This window comes from Bidens hawaiensis, unplaced genomic scaffold (genome assembly GCF_021521415.1).
Source record: "Bidens hawaiensis isolate Kalapana, Puna unplaced genomic scaffold, B.hawaiensis_p1.1 tig00001463_1, whole genome shotgun sequence".
Classification (NCBI taxonomy): Eukaryota; Viridiplantae; Streptophyta; class Magnoliopsida; order Asterales; family Asteraceae; genus Bidens; species Bidens hawaiensis.
The window spans coordinates 3,911,356-3,934,299 of NW_027491083.1; the positions used below are offsets into that span (position 1 = coordinate 3,911,356).

Consider the following 22,944-nt stretch of genomic DNA (forward strand, 5'->3'; position numbering starts at 1 on the left):
ATTTTGAGTAGTTAGGGTTTATTGAGTGAGACCGAGAGGTAATCCAGTAAGCTTGAGCGATCCTTAGTCGTGTTATCTTTAGGGACCGGTGTCTTGAAGTCATCTAATCCATTAGCTTGTTAGGCCTACAATTTGATTCAGACCTAGGTAGACGTTTTTCTCCAACCTAAGTTAACACAGTTAGTTTTCCGATAAGTTTTCTATTTTTGGTAAGTTTTGTCAGTCAGTTAGGTTAGTTCAGTTAAGTTAAAAGAAATCAAAAATCAATTAAATATTATTCTAAGGTAGGTTTTGTCTAGGGTTAGTAATCGTTAGCGTCTTACGTGTCCATGTGTTCGATACTCGGACTTCCTAGGTCTATACTACTTGCGATCGGTACACTTGCCGGTTGTGTGTGGTTTTAGGATTTTCGTTTTAATATTAAAGCTTAGTTGTGAGGGTCATTATTATAGGGTTATTAGAACCGGACTTTGAAATGTGTTATAAACGATATAATAAATGAAGAAACTTAAATATTGTTTGTATGTCACCCGAATAGCTTGCAACTCGTTTAAATAAAACTTTATATCTCGAAGGTTCGCTAATTGATTAAAAGAAATAGAAAATGAACGTATGATAAACGTAATTTCTCGAGAATATTATTAACGATGAACATTAAACACAAATACAAAAAGCTGTCGAAACGTGTAAGACCCCGAATTCCGGGAATCCTATAGTTGGTAATCATACCTAAAATTCTCGAAAATTTAAAACCAAACAAGTTCATCTTGTTAGAATCAGTTCAGAGTAATTATACAGCGGAATAATAAACATCAAAATTCCCAAAAACAAGGAAAAGTGCCCAAAACCAAAATTTAAATGCTTATAATAATAAATTAAAAGAAACAGTTTGCTTTATTAATTCTTCGACTAGATGTGCCTTCAACCGTCCGAGTAGTCTCCAGCACGTCCAAGCAGTAATCTCCAATCCTCAACTTGAAAATCAATCTAACATACACACAAAGTCAGCTTGAGCTGAGTGAGTTCAAGTTTTCCATAAGTAACATCCAATAAACAATTTAACTCCGTAAGTATAAAATGTAGGAGAAAATCATAAGTAATTAGTTATATAACTTTCCTTGGTCAAGTCATAGGTAAATAAAATAATAAATAACTCTTCTTGATCAAATCATAAGTAAATAAAACATTAAACATCTTTTCTTGATCAAACACACAACACGGGTCTCCTCACCCCAGGTCTTCCCCGAGTAATATATTTGACCCGGCCGCAGTTTAACAAAAACCAACAAAATCATGCAACACGAGCCTCCTCACCCCGGGTCATCCTCAAGTAATATATTTGACTTGGTCATAGTTTAATAATACAAAAGTCACGCAACACGAGCCTCCTCACCCCGGGTTATCCCCGAGTAATATATTTGACTAGGTCACAGTTGAACACACCTAAACACGTGATACGGGCCTCCTCACACCGGGTCTTCCCCAAGTAATATATTTGACCCGACCATGGTTTAGCAGGACAGCGGGCCTCCTCACCCCGGGTCATCCCCAAGTAATATATTTGATCCGCCGGGACATAAACATGCAACACGGGTCTCCTCACCCCGGGTCTTCCCCAAGTAATATATTTGACCTGGTTACAGTTTACCCACACATACACATCTACATACACACTTACCGAGATCAATTTCAAGCATTCAACTAAACCATATCATCACAGATTATCCATAAATAATGGATAATCTAGGAATTAATACTAGGCCTAATAGTATCCTCGAGCCTAGACCATAAATAATGTATGTAACCTTAAGGAATATAAGACCATAAACGAGTCTAAAATATCCTAAGGCATAGAAAATAATTCAAACATAGCTTTCAAAATGCACAATCACGAAGAAGACCATGTAATACCATCCAAATAGTTTAAGCGATTAAAATCGGGTAAATTTTGTAATAGGGTGTGTATGCTAGCCCAAAACGTAAAAAGAGTAAAAAGGGCATCATGAACTCACCTGACACAAGGCACGAATTCACCACAAGCTAGAGGGCCCCTAAGTATCCCCCATAACTCAAACTCCTGTCGGTTAACATACAATCAATACTAACGACACCGAAAGGACTCGTTTATCCTACGAGACGTTCTAACACGGTCGAGTTACGTAAAGCCTCGACCTCATCAAACTCAATCATAACAGCCCCCGGGGCCTTACATTTACCAACACGACCCTTAGATACTCCCGGGAATAAAGAATTCCCAAATTACCCCCAGAAGCACTAGGTGATACTAACACGTGCGTTTAAGAGTTGTTTAGGAGATTAACATCCAACTCAGCCCCGTGTAGACCCATTATGATAAATTCACAGCCAACGAGTCCACACAATGCTACACGAGTCGAATGGGTCGGTAATTTGCAAGTACAACGCACCAACTATTCAATAAACGCGAATACGCGTTGTACCGACCCATTTGAGTAACCGACAACCAATTCAGCCCCATTACTTATAAAAACAATTTTCCAACAGCCCGTACATCAAACCGAGGTCCCCTGAACTGAATTGGTCATTAATTACTTCAACACTTGCGTTAAACGCGACAATTCACTATTCTAGACAACCAAATCCTAACTTTCAATCTACCACTAGTTGACCAATCAAACGAGCACCAAAGTGCACGATACAAAAGTATATTATATTAGACACACCTAGGAAGATTATGGTGCAAAACCTCAATTAAAACAGCCCCGAAAGGTACTTGAATGGACAGCGACCGGTTAAGCCTAAAACGAACGAATAGATAAATAACGAGTATAACGTGCAGATTTTAGCATGTAAAGATGTATTTTATTACATAGGAAAACCAAAGAATAAATTATAAAATTTTTACCAGAGTTGCATAAATGTATTAGATTTATAAAAATATTTTTATTATATTTTTCCAGTGGACACAAAAATCATAAAAAATCTTCCAACATAGAAAGGTGTGTGCAGCTATTTTAGTGCGCAACAAAATAGTTTTATTTTTATAAAAATCATTACCCAACAAAAATAAACGATTACAATTGGGTTTGATTACTAACTCAAAATACTAAGTTCCAGAAGTGGAACCAACCAATTTGGACTTGTCAAAAAAGATTTATGATGTCGGGAATACAAACCAGAATCCTTCATCCCGAATCAGCTTTGACACTCGATCTTATAAAATCATAAAAACAATTCAAATCTTGTCCAAAAATTACATATTATACCTTTATGGAAACTAGACTCAAAGTAGAACATCATAGAAACAAGAATCGATCAAAAACATTAAATTTTCATCGAGTTACAGACCGAACAATAAACGTGTACAAATCTGTCAGAAACTTCTATAATCAAAACTCAACCCTAATGTGTTCAACAAAGAGTTTAATGGTGAAAAATAGTTATATTAACATTATACTAACCTTGAATTGGAGTTTGGCACCTCGGGAATGGCTGGAAAAAGGAAAAAAATGTAGGTGTGGGGCTGGTAGAGAAGAGAGGCAAGGTTAGGGTTAATTATTATAAAATGTTACACTTAGACCCTCGAACTTGTAAAACGAGATGTCTTGAGCCAAAAGGTTAATTAAAATGACTTCCGAGGATGCCTAGAGGGTCCTTTAAGATGCCAAATCAGGTCTCGGTGAATGCACAAACTCTACAAGGCTTACTTTCTTATTAACAAAATTTAATGGGCGTTACAAAACTGTTCGGTTTAATGAATAAGAACGTAGTATACAAATAAAAATGATGAATAAATTAATAAAATACAAGAAACGAACTTGAGAATATAATATTATATTTATAAACAAAAACCGAAAATTCGAAATCGGTCGGGTTTTCGAGTTTGAAAAGTAATGAATGTTACATATGCTCATTCTAACCCTCACTAAACGACTGATCCTGCCCTCGGTAAGGATTTAGATTTGATTTGAAACTAGGGTGTGCACCGGAGGAACGCCAATTAGAGTGATTAGAGTTTTTATAATTCTTCCAATTTGAATTTCTAAGACCCCGAAACCTAGGAATCCCACAGTTGGTCATCATATCCAAAAATTCTAAAAATTTAAAACCAAACAACTTCATCTGATTAAAAATCGTTTCAGAGTAATAAACAGCCGAATAATAAATATCAAAGTTCCCAAAAAACGGGAAGAGTGCCCAAAACAAAATTTAAATGCTTATAGTGATAAATAACAAGAAACAGTTTACGTTATTAATTCTTCGACTAGATATGCCTTCAACCTTCCGAGTAGTCTCGAGCACGTCCAAGCGGTAGTTCCCTACTTCTCAACATGAAAATCAATCTAACATACACACAAAGTCAGCTAGAGCTGAGTGAGTTCAAGTTTTCATAAACAAAATTCATAATTTATTTCAAAAGTTAAAGATATAAAACAGTAGAGAGAGTAATAAGCAAATGAATAAATAGTATCACCAAATAATACATTCATGGTCGAACACACGTACACAGGCCTCTCCACCACGAGTCAAGACTCGAGTAATATATTTGACCCGGACGCGGTAAGACATAAGCACGTGACACGAGCCTCTCCACCACGGGTCAAACCTAAGTAATATATTTGACTCGGTCACGGCTTACAACCTAAACACGTGATACGGGCCTCTCCACCACGAGTACAACCCGAGTAATATATTTGACCCGATCACGGTTTAGCAACCGACGGGCATCTTCACGACGGGATTTAAAAACCTGAGTAACATATTTGACCTGCCTAAATGATGATTACGCCACACGGGCCTCTCCACCACGGGGTTTTAAAAACCCAAGTAATGACCCGGCCATAATCACCATGCACACACACATCAATAAGCCTATTCACATAAATCTAGTCACAAGGAACTAAATAATGTCAACCATCATAGGCTATAAGGTAATGTATATACGTCAGTCCAATATAAGAACCAAAGTAAGTAGGCCTACTCGTATTCAGTTAATGCTAGGCCTAATAAGATTCTCGAGCCTAGACCATAAGTAATGTATATATATATCCCTTAAGGAATTAAGACCCAAGGCACGTCTAAAATATACTAAGGCATAAAATATAGTTCACACCTAGTTTCATAAATGCACAAATAATAACAAGGCTATGCAACGCCATCCAAATAGTTTTAAACGAGTAAAATCGAGTAATGCTTGTAATAAGGTGTGTATGCCAGCCCAAAACGTGAAAAGAGTTAAAAGGGGGCATCATGAACTCACCTGGCACGAGATACAGAATCAACAATGAGCTAGAGAATCCCTAAGTACCCCCCCCCCCCAAATCAGACGCTTGCCGGATTGCAAACAAAAATTACTAACGGGCCGTACCGACTCGCTTATCACATGAGGCGCCCTAACATGGTTTGATTGACCTAAAGCCTCTACCTTAACAAATTCAATTACATCAGCCCCCGAGGCCATGTATTTACCAACACCACCCTTAGTTAATCCCGGGGACAAAGGATTCCTAAATTACCCCCGGAAGTTGCTAGTTGAATCGGTTATGCGCGTTTATGAGTTGTTTATGCACTTAGCAACCAACTAAGCCCTGTGTGAACCAAGTTTAATAAAACCACAGCCAAAAAGTCCACACAACACCTCATGAGTTGGATGGGTCGGTAACTCGCATGCACAATGCACAAACTACCCAATAAACACGATTTTGCATTGTACCGACCCGTTTGAGCAACCGATAACCAATTCAGCCCCATTAACTTAAAAAAAATAATTTTTCACAGCCCGTAAATCATACCGAGTCTACACAATATGAATTTGTTGTTAATTCCCTCAAAACAACGTGCTAAACACAACGGTTAAAAAACTAGACAACCGAAATCCTTGTTTTTCAATCTATCGACAATTGATCAATCAAACGACCTTCATAGCTCATAATACTAAAGTATAACACATATGACATACCTAGGAAGATGATGAAGCAAAACCTCACTTTAAACAGCCCTGACAAGAACACAATTGGACAGCCACCGGTTAAGCCTAAAACGAACGTATCGATCAATAACGAGTATAATATGCAGATTTTAGCATGCAAATATGTATTTTATTACATAGGAAAACCATACAAATAAATTATGAAATTTTTACCAGAGTTTAATAAAGGTCTTAGGTTATAACGACATTTTTATTATATTTTTCTAGTGCAAATAAAAATCATAAAAATTCCTTCAACACCGAAAGGTACGTGCAGCTATTTTAGTGCGCAGCAAAATGGTTTTATTTTTTTAAAAATCATTACTAAACCAAATTAAACGATTCCAATTGGGTTATAATCATAACTCAAAATATGAAGTTCCAGAAGTGGAAACAACCAATTTAGACTTTTCAAAAAAGAGTTATGATGTCAGGAAGACAGACAAGAATCCCTCACCCCGCATCAGCTTTGACACACGATCTTATAAAATCATAAAAACTATTCAAATCTCTTCCAAAAATTACATATTATACCGTTCTGAAAACTAGACTCAAAGTAGAACATCATGGGAACAAGAATCTATGAAAAACAATAAATTTTCATCGAGTTACAGACTAAACAATAAACGAGTACGAATTTGTCAGAATCTTTTATAATCAAAACTCAACCCTAACGTGTTCAACAAAGGGTTTAATGGTGAAAAGGAGTTATACTATGATAGAACCGACCTTGAATTAGACTCGGGAGGGCTAGAACTTGGATGGAGTTGCACGAAAAACGAGGTGGGGGCTGTGGGATTGCCGCCGATTGGAAGAGAGCAAAGTGGAAAGGGTTTTAGGTTTTTAATTATAATAATCTTACATTCTAACCCCCGAACTTGTTAATTGCGATAACTTGTGTCAAAATTTGAACAACATGGCTTACAGGAACGACCAGGAGGTCCTTTAGGATGCCGGTAGGAGTCTCGGTTAAAATACAAGCTTTGTAAGTCATAAACCCTTTTTAACAAAAATTTACGGGCGTTACAGAAATAATATTACCACTAAAAGCATTTGGAAACCTATTCTAACCAGCTACGACCTCTAGCTGTTCTTGACTCATCAACGGAAACTCTAAAGTCCCATGTCCCCCTCTAAACAACTCATGTTTATCTACCCTAGCTTTGAGTTATCTCATCTCACAAGTTAAATTTTCTAGAGCACCAACCACACTAGTTCCAGTGTGACTTGGTGCACACCTCGAACGGATGAGAGTTTACTAGTGACAGGATTAGAATTCCTATCGAGTGGCTTTTGCGCATAATCGGACTAGGCAAAACTCTCAAAAAGATAATTACACTCGGCTACGTTCTTCTTCCCTATAAGATGACCTATGACTGATATATTGAATCGGGCCTTAGTTTTATAATTTAAATCGTTAAAGAATTTTTCAACGTGTGCCCATGGTGTGGACCATGCTGAGAACAATGAGATAATTGATGATGATAGATTTTGGAATCGCTCCCAAGCTTGGTAGTACGGCTCGTCTGGCTCCATGTGAAACGAGTGAATCTGGTCATGAAGGCGGGAAACCTTAGAAGGCAGAAAGTATTTGCTTAGAATTGCAGTTTGAAGCGCCTTCCAAGTGGTGAAAGTACCGCCCGGTTGCCAGTCGAGCCAAGTAGCGGCCCGTCTCACGAGTGAGAATGAAAAAAAGTGTAGGAATATGGCATCTTGTGTGGCATCTTGCAGCTGGAATGCTTTGAGAATGCGAGTGAGGCAGCAATTATGTGCAGGTGCATCTTCGTTTTACCCGTGAAATTGACAGCCCTGGGTGATGCCGGTCATATGTAGGATGGGATCTGCCATGAGTTTGGGTTGATGATTTCGGGAATGGTGATGGGTGAGTGATTTCCGGTGAAACCCTCGAAAGCTTTCTTGGTACGGTTATGTTGTTGTTGCCCATTTGATGATATGGAATATTAACTAAAATTATTAGTTAGAAAATTATTACAAAAAATTATCCTAATCTAGACACTAAGTAATAATTCTAAACTCCTAACTTGACTAAAACTTCTAATCGGCAAGTAAGCCGGTTGACTCTAGTACAGCTAAGTCAGTCTGTATATCAATCCCACAGGACTCTTTAAATTACCTACTTTAACATTTAATTTTCAAACCCGTTAAATTTTCGGTTTTGTTTAGAGCTATATATATATATATATATATATATACAAACACAAACTTTATAATCTCAAGTTTATTTCATGTATTTAATGTGACATTTGTCATTTTTTATTTGTATTCGTTAAACCAACCCGTTTTGTGTTTTCGATGTATTCTCGTTCATCGTTCATCATTAATATTCTCGAGGATTTACGGTTATCTTTCATTCGTTTTCAATTCATTTTGTTCAATTAATGAAACTCTCTACAATCATTAACTTAAACAAAAAACTCTCTTTAATCACAAAATTGTTCGTCAAACTTCGTTTCACCAGCCACCGTCGTTCACCTCAATTCATAGAATCTCCAGATAATGTTTATATGCATTTGAATCGTCTTAAGCCATAGAACAAAACCCCTGAACTAATTAACCAAACATGGAACCATTTTACATATTAGAAATCTAGGGTTTTAAAGATAAGATATGAACTTGTGTTATAAAATACGTATTTTTGTTTATATCCTGAAATCAACAAGCAATCTAATCCAATTGGTTAACTCTCTTGTGTTTAAACAGAAGGACCAGGGTTCGAACCCGGGTCAAACCGTTTTGTTTGATTAATTTTTTTAAATCATATTTCTTTTATTATATAAACTAAATAAATTTGTTAACATTATTATAAATTAAATAATTTAAGTTTAATAAATTATTTATAAATTAAATTTTATCTTTTTTCATCTAAAAAGTAACTTTTTTTTTGTTTCTCGAAACCCGTTAATATAATATTATATTATTTTTTTCGTTAATATTTTAATACACTAGAAGAATTGTATTCGGGATAAAATTATACTGATAGATTCCGTACGTCGTAAATAATATAATAATATTAGTAATAAATTTTTAAATAATATTAAAATAAGAATAAAACGTTAAATTACCGTTAAAGCTTAAAAATAATATTATAACATAATATCCCTAAGAATAATAAAAGATATATTAAAATAATGCATAATTCCAAAAACTAAATTATCTAACTTTTATAATTCCGTGAGGTTCGATTATAGTTCGTGAGGTTCGATTTCTCTAGTTTATTTAACAAGCTTTCGGCTTTTATTTCTCGTTTATCTTCAATTTCAAAGGCGAGTTTCTCACCCCCACCCCCCCAACACTTTTACATTTTTAGGGGTAGCATATATATCCTATTAAAATATTTGCTTACTTATTCATTTACAAACTACAATTCATATCATGGACTTGTGTGTTACTTGATTACTTGCACGTAGTATACTCAATAAGTATGATCATACGCCTCCTTTGCACTCAGGACCATTTTGTTATAATTGGAAAAGGGCCTCATTATCCGAGTGTGTTGGTTGTTAACAACTGAAAAGGTCCTTACTTGCGCGATTATCCGAGTACGCTGGTTGTTGCTAACTGGAAAGGACCTAACTTGCTCGTTTGTCTGCGTACGTTAGTTGTTACCAACTGGAAAGAACCTTACTTTCACGATTATTACACATGTCTCATGAAATGTATGATTTTTATGTATATATAAACAAAACATATGTGAATCATCAACTATTTTCTTAATTGACCTTTATTTTATATATATGCTACATGTAAAATCATTAGAGGGGATGAGAGATGGAGAAGACACTAGAACTTAGGTTAAATTAATATATGGACAAGTTGTTTTACTTTCCTTATAATGTAATTCCTTTGTTTACAAACTTGTGTACTTGATGTTTAAATTAATTAATTATAATATTGTCACATAATAGTGTCACATGTGTTTTGAGCAATATGTACATCATACTCAAGCGTTTCCGCTTAAGCCGGGGTGTTAAAGATTGGTTTCAGAACCATGACTATAAGATCGGACATTAGACGTAGTGTTCTAGTTAGTTATAGCTTATTTTATATTGCTTAGGGTTGCATGATTAGAAATTATGTGGGCCCTATTTAAATGTTCAATGCACATGTTTATTATTTTATTATTATTAATTAATTTACGCGTCATTTACACAAGCACACACACAAGTCCAAGGCTTATGCCTAAAACAAATATTTTCAAGCATTTTCAACAATCGATTTTTCGATTTCGATATTTCTTTTTCTTAAAGATGGTTCTGCGTGGCGGGTATGTAGTAACTGGAAGGGGGACGTGCTTGTTTTCTGAATTCTTGACACCAAGGTTATTGAAACCTAAGGATAAGCAATACGTATCTATCCCAATTAGACACGGGACCTGGTTGCCTACCTGGAGATTTCAGAAAGGGCGTGAAACCTGTTAGGCCAAAGTGTACCACACCAAACATCATACGAATCACAACTTTAAGCTTTTAACGTAAACATGTCATTTTTGTGAATGGGATAAGGTTACACTGCTAAGGATGTCATACAAGTGATCCCTTATCAAAATCCATGGCAACCCAGATCATCAAGCAATTGGCCGCCGTGATCCCTACCATGATAACCCAAAATTCATCAAAACCAACCCAACACAACTCTTAGACGTTCAAACCAAACCCAACAAAAAGTCTTGCACAGGAACACACCTTTTGTGTAACATGTGTTAATCCCACCACTCTACTACCATAAAATGTCAAAATACTCTAAATTGTGATAGTTCTAGCGACCATCTCTTGCCAAGAACCTATACATACTTAACACCACACATTTATTCCCACGACTTGTTAGAAAATCATTTATTCCAACCATATGCCTTACCATATGCCCATGCTTCAAGCCTGTTACCATTGTAGTGGCCCGAGCACACCCGCAACACTAAGAATGGCCTGACTTGTTTCCCCCATGCAATACCTTACCCCGCATCCCTTGTCCACAACCACAACAATAAATTCAAACACCAAACTATGCCTGAACCAATCCAAACCCAAAACAACTCTTAGACATTCAAACCTTACCCAACAAAAAGTGTTGCACAGGAACACATCCTTTGTATAACATGTGTTAATCCCACCACTCTACTACCATACAATGTGAAATACTCTAAATTGTTATAGTTTCAGCTACCACCTCTTGCCAAGAACATATACATACTTAACACCACACATTTATTCCCACGACTTGTTAGAAAACCATTTATCCCAACCATATGCTCGTGCTTCAAGCTTGTTACCATTGTAGTGGCCCAAGCACACCCGCAACACTTAGAATGGCCTGACTTGTTTCCGCCATGCAATACCTTACCCCGCATCCCTTGTCCACTTAAAAGTTTATTCGTTTTCCGGCATCAATACTTAGTCTCTTCAAATTCATCAAAGATGGCAATATTTAAAAAAAAAATTCACGCATACCTTTCCACATTTACTTCTTTATAAACACCTTATACGTATAATTTCAAATCCTCGGTTATTATTATTTTAGTTTTTGTAAAAAAAATAATTAATAAGTAATTAAACAAGTTGATTTTCTTCAAAAGAGCTTTTTCATTTTTATTATTATTACTATAACATTATCACTATTATTATTATTATTACTATTATTCTTATTAATATTATTATTATTATTATTATTATTATTATTATTATTATTATTATTATTATTATTATTATTATTATTATTATTATTATTATTATTATTTCAATAAAATCTTAAATATAAAATAAAATAAAATATTTTGCTTTAAACAAGTCCTAAGCAATTTGAGACTATTTTTTTCAACGAGTAATTTTATCTTGCGACCCTTTATTTTCTAAGACACCGGCTAACAGAATACCTTTCTCATTAAAAATTTCATATGGTTTCACAAACTTTAGCGCTAGCTAAGAAATTATTTTTTTATAAAAAAATATATTATTATAAAATCATCAAGTTTTGCAATCGATTTTCATAAACTTAAACGAATCTCAAGAATATCATTTTTTTCTCTTTGTCAACGGCAATGAGTTTCTTTTAATAAATCAAGGCTCCGCCCCTATAATAACTTTCATAACACAAACCCACCTCCGAGAAAACAAGCATCGGAAGCTTAGTTTTGTGTTTCTTTATTTCTTCTTCATGTATATATTTTATATATATATATATATATATATATATATATATATATATATATATATATATATTATTCTATTCAGACATAATCAAGATAAATTTATTTATCTAATTCATTCGAGGGTTGTTTATGAAGTTTATAATTGATTTTGGTTCTTTGTTGATTGTCGAGCTATTTTTGTTTGCATTATTTTCGTTTGTATTTTCGTTTGTTATCTCAATCTCGCGGTCTATAACCGATTTCCCACAAATGTAATCGTTTAGTGTAAATTGAGACTATGAACATGTTTGTGTACTTAGTTATCCAATAAAAATCATATTCCTACAGTGACTATCTATGACCGGTTACCTCTTAACGAATTCGTTTACTTAAAGCCGGAGCTATGTTTACAGCTATCTAATATAAGTGACGTGCACATGTTGAGTTTATGTTACACGAAATGTTTTGGTTATTTGTTTGGTTCTCTTGGCACTAAATGTTTCATTGAATCATCTTGTTATTTATAATCTCAATGTTTCATTAATTTGAGAACAATATTTTACTTTGATCTCGAATTTTCAATTATTTACTTTGTTATTCTTAATGTTGCTTTTATTCACATTGATATTTTATTTTATTTGAAATTATCATTTGTTTAATGTGTCATTATTGACTTCAAGGACTTAATCTATTTTCATATTTTGATATTATGTTGAGTCGTATTTTGTGGTTTATGCTTTGTATTGTTAGACTTATTTTTGGGCTAATTTGGGCTTTCATATGTAAACCGAGTTCATTTGATATTGGTGGGCTTTTGGTTATATTGGGCCTAGTTGGTAGTCTATATATAGGATATGTGTTAACGAAGTTAGGGTTGTTCGTTAAAGTTTATTATCACCCGTGTAAGTTGTTAAGGGCTTAAGCACCCGATGTATTAATATACGTGTAGCTTGTTCATCGTGTTTATTTTTGTTTGTGTTTGCTGCATAGAATCATCTTGGTGATTAGTTTCCGCCTAATCATTGAGTTACTTGATATCACATTAAAAGATCCTGTCTCGGGACTTACAATTGGTAGCAGAGCTGTTAGATCACAATGTCTATTGCTAGGGTCTTAGATTTACTAGATATGATTGTATAGGGCAACAATGTCAAATGTATAGTTTGAGTTTGTTAGTCAACGCATAAGTCTTCAAGTCAACGCATATCATATGCGGCATATATGATATACGCCGTATATCATATACAGACTTGATGAGCTTGTTCATGTTTCCTATAAATAAGGGACTTACGCGTTTCTACTTAGACTTTTGGTGATTGTCAGAGAGAGAGGGTAGAAAGAAAAAGTGTGCAAAGTGTCATATCTTGTATTGTTTCTTGATATATATGAAAATGAGCTTAATGTTTACTTGGATGTGTTCAATCTCAATGGATTCCGCACTTTGAGGTACAAGCTGTAACATCTAGAGATCCTATTTGCAAATCTACATCAAGATTCCAGGTCTTTTCAAGTGGTATCAGAGAATTTCGGCTCGTTACTAGCTTGAACACTTCAAGTTTTTCAAGGTTTTTCTTCTACATTCAAATTCCACTGTCAAAATTTCTTCAAAATCTCACAAATTGTTCTCTACCTATCCGTGACAAACCCTACCAAAATTCTTTCAATTCCTGCATCATTTGCACCTTCAAATTCCAAAATTATCAAAAGAATGTCTTTCACCGTATTTGTACAAGCAAGTATATGTTTATCCCGTATAACATATACGGCGTATAACATATACGCCACATATCTTATATGTTGATTAGATATACGCTGATTTAGTTCCTATACGTTGACTATATTTGACCATCTACATATCCGTTGATCAACCATAATCATATACGTTGACCTACTTTGACCAGAAACATATCCATTGACCAGAAAGAATATACGCTGACTTTATTCAAATATGGAAAACCTAAGTGCGTTCGTGCCACAGCCGTCTATTCTACTTCAGAATATTAGTTTGGAAAATGAAATGGGAACTTCCAACAAGCCTCCTAAACTTTTGAGAATGGAAGAATATCCTTCATGGGCTAACAAATTCGAGACGTATGTTCAAGCGTTGAACTACGATACATGGACAATCGTTGAAGAAGAATACATCATCCCTAAGAATGAGAATGGGGAGAACTACCGACTATCCCAGATTGCTGATGCAGATAAGGATTTATTTCTAAGAGAAAAGAAGATGTTAAATCTTTTCCAACAGTCCATCAAAGCTGAGATCTTTCAACTTCTGCAACACAATGGTTCTTGTTACTCAATATGGCAAGTATTGTTGAATAAAGATTGTGGAAATCCCGACATTTGCTAAAGAAAGAGTTTGACATGTTCACTCAAGTTAAGGGTGAATCTTTTGTTCAATTGGTTGAAAGATACTGTTATCTTGTGATTGAGATGAAGGAGATAAAGATTGACAAGCCTGAGTATGAGTATATAGATAAACTTGCAGATGCTTTGCCTGAAGAGTGGGGCACTTTTATCTTGATTCAACAAACAAACCCCATTGCTTATGCCCATCTGAATTTGGCAAGCTTTATTGAGAAACTTGAAGCTCGTGACTTGGAACTGAGAAAGAAATAGAAGATGAAATCTACAATCGTATCACAAGATGTGGGTTGTATTACAAAAATTCTCATTCAAGTGTTACTCCAAATCCCAAAATTCCTACTGCATTTTGTGCTGAGTCAATTAGTCATGCTTGTGTTACAAATATTGCTGCTAATCCTCAGTGTAGTAGTAGTTATTTTGGAACAACTTCGATTGCTCAAGATTCTAGTTCAAAGGAATTGATGTTATCCAATGTAAGATAGCAGTGAATCTGAAGAATACTGAAATATGACCACTAACACTATCAAGGAACACATGGCTTTTCTAGAATCTGTTTTAGAATCATATGAGTGTTTGGTGGCGGGTTGCATTGGAAACTACAACATGACTAAAGAGGATTATGACCAGATAGACCCGGAGGGAATGGAGATGATTGACATAAGATGGTGCATGGCTAGTTTGATAAGAAGGGCACAAATATTTAAAGAGATTACTAGTTGAAACGTGCTTGATGGTACGACTTTTAAATTAGGCTTTGACAAGTCTAAAGTTAGATGTTTTCGTTGCAAAGAGAAATGACACTTCAAAAGGGAATGTACTAGCAAAAGTGTGGATGACAATGCTGCTAACCCTTTTGGATGAGATTATTATAAACAAGCTACATATCATCGTCCAGAGGGAGAATCATCAAAGGGGAAGAAAACTTCTGAAGCATCAACCTCGCAGCAAAAGGCAGCAATAGCCCAAGTTGATGAAGGATTCAATTGGAGTTCGATATTCCAAGCAAATGTATCTCAAGTGGTTGACGAGGACAAAAAGGAGGTTATTGCTGAAAGCGTGATCAAGATGGATAATATGGTTGATGAAAGGATGAACTTGAGAGTGAGACTCAAGAGTTTGATGATGCAGATGAAGAAAAGAATGTGAATGAAGATAGCAACAATGAAAAGGACGTTGTTTGTGATACTTCTGATGATGAACTTCCTCGAACTTATGATAAAATTCATGAAGTTCCTTCTGATTATCTTATATTATTATTTCCTCCTGATATTGTGGAAAGTTTTGCAGGATGGTTTTATGAGGAGGATGTACCACAAGGAAAAATTGATTTTGGGGAGGAAGAAAGTGATGAAATTCAAGACGTCGTCAAGTCAGAAGATGAGGAGGAGTTCGTTTCTGTTGATGAAAAGATAGTTGAGAATAAGTTTGTTAAAGGAGTAATAGAAGACATCATTGATGTTGATTCAAAAACTGCAGTGAGGAAGTAATTGATCAAGCTTTCATGGCCAATGAGGTAATTCTAAACTCAAATCTATGTGAAAAATGTGAATTACCATGCTATGAATGTGATTTTAAAAATCTAGAAATCAAAGAATTAAAGAGACACTATGATAAATCTTTGTTTGATTTAAATGTTGTTAATGAGGCCTACGTGAAGCTTCAATCGTGTGAAAAGGGTCTTTGGAAAAGATTTTACAAAACTAAAAGACAATTTCAATGCTTAAGCACACGGTTGAAGACAAACAGATTGCCATTAACAGACATTGATGAAAACACAGCACTCAAACTTAAGCTTCAAACACTCAAGATTGAGACTGAACGAGTTAACCTGAAATTGGTAAGCTACGCTGCGTCGTACTTGATCACATTATCCCCAAAACATCTTAAAAAAGTGAGGATAATGAGACTGAGAACTTAAGAGAACATTATCATGCTATGCCTCCACATTTGTGGAATAATTATGTTCCAAAGAAACCGAAAGGTTTGAAAAAGGCACTTAATGTGAAAATAAACATGCCACAGCATGATGTTTCTAAATCTGTTGCTGAAAATGAGAGTTCTGTTTGTGATTCTGCAACTGGAATAAAAATGGCAGAAGCTGTGCTGAATGAGGAAGTTGTTAAACCTCATGGGTTGGGTAATCAAAAGAGTGGTTTGGATAATCAAAAGAAAGTGATTGAAAAATCGACAAGATTTGCAAAAACAAGTTTTTATAACAAGAAATCTTCTCGAGTTAATGTCAAGAGAAAAGATAAAGTTTGTACTTGGTAAAACTTCAGAATCTGAAAAGGAAGTTGAATTCAGAAAACAGTCAAATGATGAATTTTATCGTTTGAAAGCTGAAGGTGATAGTGTTAAATCAACATCTCATATCAATAAGTTTATTGATAAGAGACGTTGTTTTGGTTGTAATGAGGTTGGGCATGTATTTTACGCGTGTCCTAATCAATACAAACAAGATCACATTCGGACTCAAAAATCTCAAAAGACTGTGAGCAAGAGACTTGGACTAGGTTATATGTGTGATAAGTAACCAGTTTGTGTCACTGAAAATGTGGAAATCTTGAAAAGAAATGAATCAGTTGATGCTAAAAAGGTTGGTCAAAATGATGTCTTAAAATCAACAATTTCAAAAACAAGTCAAATATCATTTTATAAAAAGAAACAATCTGTTGGTTAAAAATGGGTACCAAAATCAATTGTTAAAATTCCTGATTGTGATAAGAAAGTGAAATCTACATCAGTCACCAACATTAAATGATAATACATTATCATGTGATTTAGAGGTTGATGATGATAGGTTGTTGTTTAAACATTTTAAACAACCCAAGACCAAGAAATCTTGGGTTTCCTTGTTTCACTAATCGGTTAACTGTATGTGCAGGGGCTTCCAAGATCCCACGATTCTCGTTGGATAATAGATAGAGCCTCTAGGCACATGACAGGTACTCTTCACTTGCTTAATGATGTCAAATCTATAAGAGGAGGGTATGTTGACTTTGCTGGTAATCAAGGTGGAAAGATTGTTGGTGAAGGAACCTTAACAAATGGAAAGGTTACATTCGAGAATGTCAACTATATTTCGGAGTTGGAGAATAATCTACTCAGTATATCACAGATTTGTGATAAACAATTCTCTACACAATTTACTGATCGAGAGTGTTTGATTTTGAAACCGGGTTTCAAAATACCTGAGGAATGGATCATTATGCGTGCTCCTCGTGTGAATGATCTTTACGTCATGAACATGAGTACGGCATCTACTTCATCAGGGTCTACTCAGTGTTTCATTTCAAGAGCATCTGAACGTGAATCTGTATTATGGCATCGAAGGATGGGACATATAAGCTTGAGAAAAATGAATCACCTGGTTTACAAGAATCTGGTAGAAGGAGTTAACTTGAGAAACTTTGAATTGTTTGAAGAATGTTTGGATGGTAAGAAGGGAAAGAAAACAAGGAAAAATCATCCAAAGAAACTTGTCAACTCCATCAACTTACCTTTTGAACGTCTTCATATGGATGTATTTGGTCCAATTAATGTCAAAAGTATCATAGGCAAATTGTATTGTCTTGTGGTAACTGATGACTACTCAAGATTTTCATGGGTAATGTTTTTGGAATCTAAAGATGAGACATATGGTTCCCTTATGGTTTTGTTCAAGAAACTGGAGACATTGTACAATCTACCAATTCGTCATATCAGAAGTGATAACGGGACGGAATTCAAGAACAACAAAATTCTAGAATACTGTAACGAACTGGGAATTCTTCATGAATTCAACGCTCCTTATACTCCACAACAAAATGGGGTTGCTAAACGAAAGAATCGGACTTTGATTGAAACGGCTCGAACTATGCTTTCGGATTCAAAATTACCAGTTAACTTTTGGTCTGAAGCAGTAGCAGCAGCTTGTTATACGCTTAATCGAGTACTTACAGTAAAGAGATCTGGTAGGACGTGTTTTGAGCTTCTGAATTGTTGGAAACCCAATCTGAAGTGGCTTGAACCTTTTGGGTCAATATGTACTGTTCTTGAACCAACTGGGAAATTTGGTTTTAAATCCGTGGAAGGATTCTTTGTGGGGTATGCTAGTCCACTCAGACGTGTTTACTTACCTAGCCTTCATAAGATCGTACAAGTTCAAAATGTTGACTGTCAACGATACACTCCTACCATACAAAGACCAGGAGATTCAATGTTGTTTGATTATGAGAGTCTTTGGGAAAGTTTTCAACTCCCGGAGGAAGAATCATCCGAAGAAACTTTGATGATGATTTACAATCAACGATTGTCAGAAAATCAAGAACATGTGACTAAAGAACCTATGTCAGTTTCTCAAAATGTTTTAGAAAATGTTCAATCCGATGATGTTCCAGAAACTGTTCCAGTTTTTGATTTCAATGGTGACACAGATGAGGAGATAATTGAAGTAATCTCTCCATCCATTTCTCATGATGAAGAGAATGTTACAAATCTTCAAACCGAAGTGTCAGTACCTTTAGAGTTGGTCCCGAGAATAGTATCGTATCATCCCTAGGAGAATATTATAGGAGATATGAATGCTGGAGTACAAACAAGACGAAAACTTGATCAGAATCTTCATTGTTTCTATTCTCATGTTCTCCTTTACAAAATCGATTCTCATTAAATTGTTTTCTTTCTCAGGTAGAACCAAAGACGTACAAAGAAGCCCTAACAGAAGAAAGATTGGTGAATGCCATGCAAGAAGAGCTTATGCAGTTTGAGAAGCTCGGGGTCTGGAGATTGGTAGACTTACCTGAAGACAAAAAGCAGATCAACACCAAGTGGGTGTTTATGTGCAAAAGGGATGAAAATGGTATTATTGTAAGAAACAAGGCAAGACTTCTTGTGTTGGGATTTAACCAGAGGGAAGGTATCGATTATAACGAGGTTTATAACGAGGTTATTGGGATATTTCTAGCATTTGCTTCTTGGAAAGGCTTCAAAGTTTATCAGTTGGATGCGAAATCAGCATTCCTTAACGGGAAGATTTGTGAGGAAGTCTACGTGGGACAGCCATCGGGGTTTGTCGATCCGATCCACAAAGACAAAGTGTATCTTCTTGATAAAGCCCTTTACGGTCTCCATCAAGCCCCGAGAGCTTGGTATGAGACATTGTCCCAACATCTCTTGGACAATGGGTTTATCAGAGGAATAGTCGATTGCACACTTTTCACCAAATCTGTTAATGGACATCTACTGATCTTGCAGATATATGTCGATGATATAATCTTTGGATCGCCAAATGATGGTCTGTGCAAGCAATTTGAAGAAGTCATGAAGAAGAAATTTGAAATGAGTTCTATGGGAGAGATGAAGTTCTTTCTTGGACTTCAAGTTGAACAGTTGTCAGATGGCATTTTTTTCCATCAAACACAATATGTCAATGACGTTTTGACAAAGTTCAACATGTCTGATGCATCGGCTATCAGTACTCCCTTACCATTGAATCATGGTACCGGTCCTGATCCCAACGGGGAGAAGGTTAACCAAACCTTATACCGATCCATGATTTGCTCATTGATGTATTTGACTGCTTCTCAGCCAGAAATCATGTATGCTACCTGTTTGTGTGCCCGATATCAGTCAAATCCGAAGGTTTCACATCTCATGATCGTCAAAAGAATACTACGCTATCTCAAGGGATGTCCGGGGATCGGTCTTTGGTATCCAAAAGAAGATGAGTTTGTGTTAAGGGCTTTTTCTGATTCAGATTATGGAAGCTGTAAGCTGAATGCCAAATCTACAAAGGCAGGGTGTCAGTTCTTTGGCAAACGACTTGTCACCTGGCAATGCAAGAAACAAACTACAGTTTCATTTTCTACATGTGAAGCTGAGTACGTAGCTGCTTCCAGTTACCGCTCTCAGGTTCTTTGGATACAACAACAGATGCAGGACTACGGTTTGAATTTTCTTACTACCCCTATCTTTGTAGATAATAATGCAGCTATCTAGATAACTAAGAATCCGGTAAACCATTCTAAAACTAAACATATAGATATACGGTATCACTTCATTCGTGATTGCTATGAAAAGAAGTTGATTATCGTAGACAAGATTCACACTGATGAACAAAAAGCAAATCTTTTCACCAAAGCTTTTGATAAGTTAAGATTTCAATACTTGTTAAAACTAAATGGGTTAAAAGTTTTGGGCGGTGTTGATAAGGTGGTTACCGAGATTACAGGTGTGTCGGATACCTTGTGATCCTGAACATCAGAGTCAAATTTTCATTTTCTAAATAGTTTTTCATACAGTTTTTTATTTTAGGGGGAGAAAATTTCAGAAAAACCAAAAACATTGAAAAATATGGAAAAGCCCAAAACAGTATAAAATTCAAAAATGTCAAAAATATTAAAAAAATGTTGCTCCTCAGAAAATGAGTTTTTGAAGCAAAAAGGGAAAATGATAGTACATTGATTATCTGGTCCCAAATCCAGTAAAAAGTAGGTATAAAAGGCTTTGTGCTTAATTGTATTGGTGCATTGATAGTCTTTTAAAACAAACAAGTAAGGAAAAATAAGTGATATAAACTTAAACTTTGCCAAATTGATGAGGTATTAGTTTCTAACAAAAGTCTTGATAATGAGGGCAGAAATGTAATAGCTAGTCATACTCAAGCCTTTTAATTAGAATGATAGTTTAAAATTTTGTTAAAACATAGCTTAATGGGATGTATGGTCTTATGGCCTTAAATCCTGTATTAATGGGATGCTTTAAGGTTCCTGGATCCATCGGGTCTTTATGCGGTTTATCATCTGGGTATTCATTTCGATGAATATTTAAACAAGCTTTAAAAGCAAACCCGCAGATTAAGCTGCTTTATAAGTCAATAAACTTGATCGAAAAAGTACTTATGTATTAAATTCATTACCGACTTGATCAAAATCCACTGTTAGACACACGTTGTCCCCTTGCTCCCATCTTATTACCATTAAGAAACGGACCACAAGGGACCCAACGTTTACAAGCCGACAGATGAAATCGTGCATATTCATCCATGGTAAAGGACCTTTGGGTATTGCTTGATAACGGGGCTATGTCTTGTAGTGGGGACTATTTGCTAATCTGCTTGAAAAATATTTTTATCTTCTGGTTCTAAGGTTTAAGTCAAGTTGGGGTGACTATGTGAAAACTAAATTAAGCCTGAATCAAGATTAGAGCTAATATTTTTCTGATATCTTGTGCTTAATTGAACCAAATTAATGTATTACAGAAATTCCTGAATAATTTGTTTTGAAAGGTTTAGGTGGACAACAATACCATTGACCGACTTAACACCAGTCGTAATAAACGCTGAAAATAAAACTGTGATGGAAGGGCAATTTGGTCAATATGATTCCCTGCTCAAACTCACAAAAATATGTGATTTCTGTATAAATTTCAAAGTTTGAATTTTCATTTGTTTGATATCAATTGATTTCTTGTTTCTATCTGAAAAACCAAAAAGATTTTCTTTTTGATTTAGTTTTCTACTCTCGATGGGCAGGTGAACTATCTCTCTGGGTGTTTTTCATAGATCAATAAATCTTGTTTTTACCAAACAAAATTCAAAGAATCAAATGTTTATCTATTTTACTCAAGGTCATTAATTTGGACTTGGTAAAATAATGATTTTTCAAAAATGTGCTTATTTAAGTTATTCTCTTAATGTACAAGGACATTAAATTGTACTTGTGACATTACATGGGTGTGAACATGATCTGAATGCAAAAAATTGATCAAGCATACTTATGCAACCTATAAGTATGAAACTTATACGCCGCATAAGTTATACGCCGTATAAGTCCTATACTTATACGCCGCATATGTCTGTGCATATATAAGAGAGTTATACGTCGCATATGTCAAGTGAGTAAATATGGGATATACGCCATATATGATTTCATATTCGTCGTGTGGGATATTGTTCTTATCCGTTTGACATAATGACAAAATTTGTCATAGGTACTGAGACAATTGTTGCAGGCTGGTCACAAGGTAAATAGTAGTACACAATGAAAGGATATTATTGCTATTTTTGGCTAAATATTTTTTTGAAGTAGTCATACCTACTTGTTGATACTCATCAGGTAACCTGATTTGAATATTGAGTATGTTGAAGAATTGGTTCTTTATTTGGATGAACTTATCCATATTATCTTTTATATCCAAGCTTTACTTACATAGAACGATTTATTTTGGTTTTTGTAGGTCACAGCATGATGGTGGATGAAGAAAATGAAAAGGAAGAAGAGGAGAGTTTGTTGAATATGATTAGAAGTCAAAGTCATTACTTTCAAATATCAAACATTTATAAGTCGTTACTTTCAAATATCATGTTTTCCATAAACATATAATGATTGAAACTATCACGAATCAGATACATGGGATAATTTGATCATATCCTTCTTATATGACTCCGTGTAACCCGAGTGCTTCCAAGACTACACTGTAGGAGTTCATGAAAAAGAGGTTA

General features: G+C 35.2%; 1 protein-coding gene across 1 annotated transcript; it reads left to right on the top strand.

Annotated features, from left to right (window-relative positions):
- Positions 1 to 17,400: 17,400 nt before the first annotated feature.
- On the top strand, positions 17,401 to 19,716 carry LOC143579489 (uncharacterized). Its single transcript, XM_077062784.1, has 4 exons — positions 17,401 to 18,140; positions 18,585 to 18,957; positions 19,131 to 19,510; positions 19,698 to 19,716. The coding sequence occupies exons 1-4, from the start codon at positions 17,401 to 17,403 to the stop codon at positions 19,714 to 19,716; spliced, it is 1,512 nt and encodes a 503-aa protein (XP_076918899.1).
- Positions 19,717 to 22,944: the final 3,228 nt, after the last annotated feature.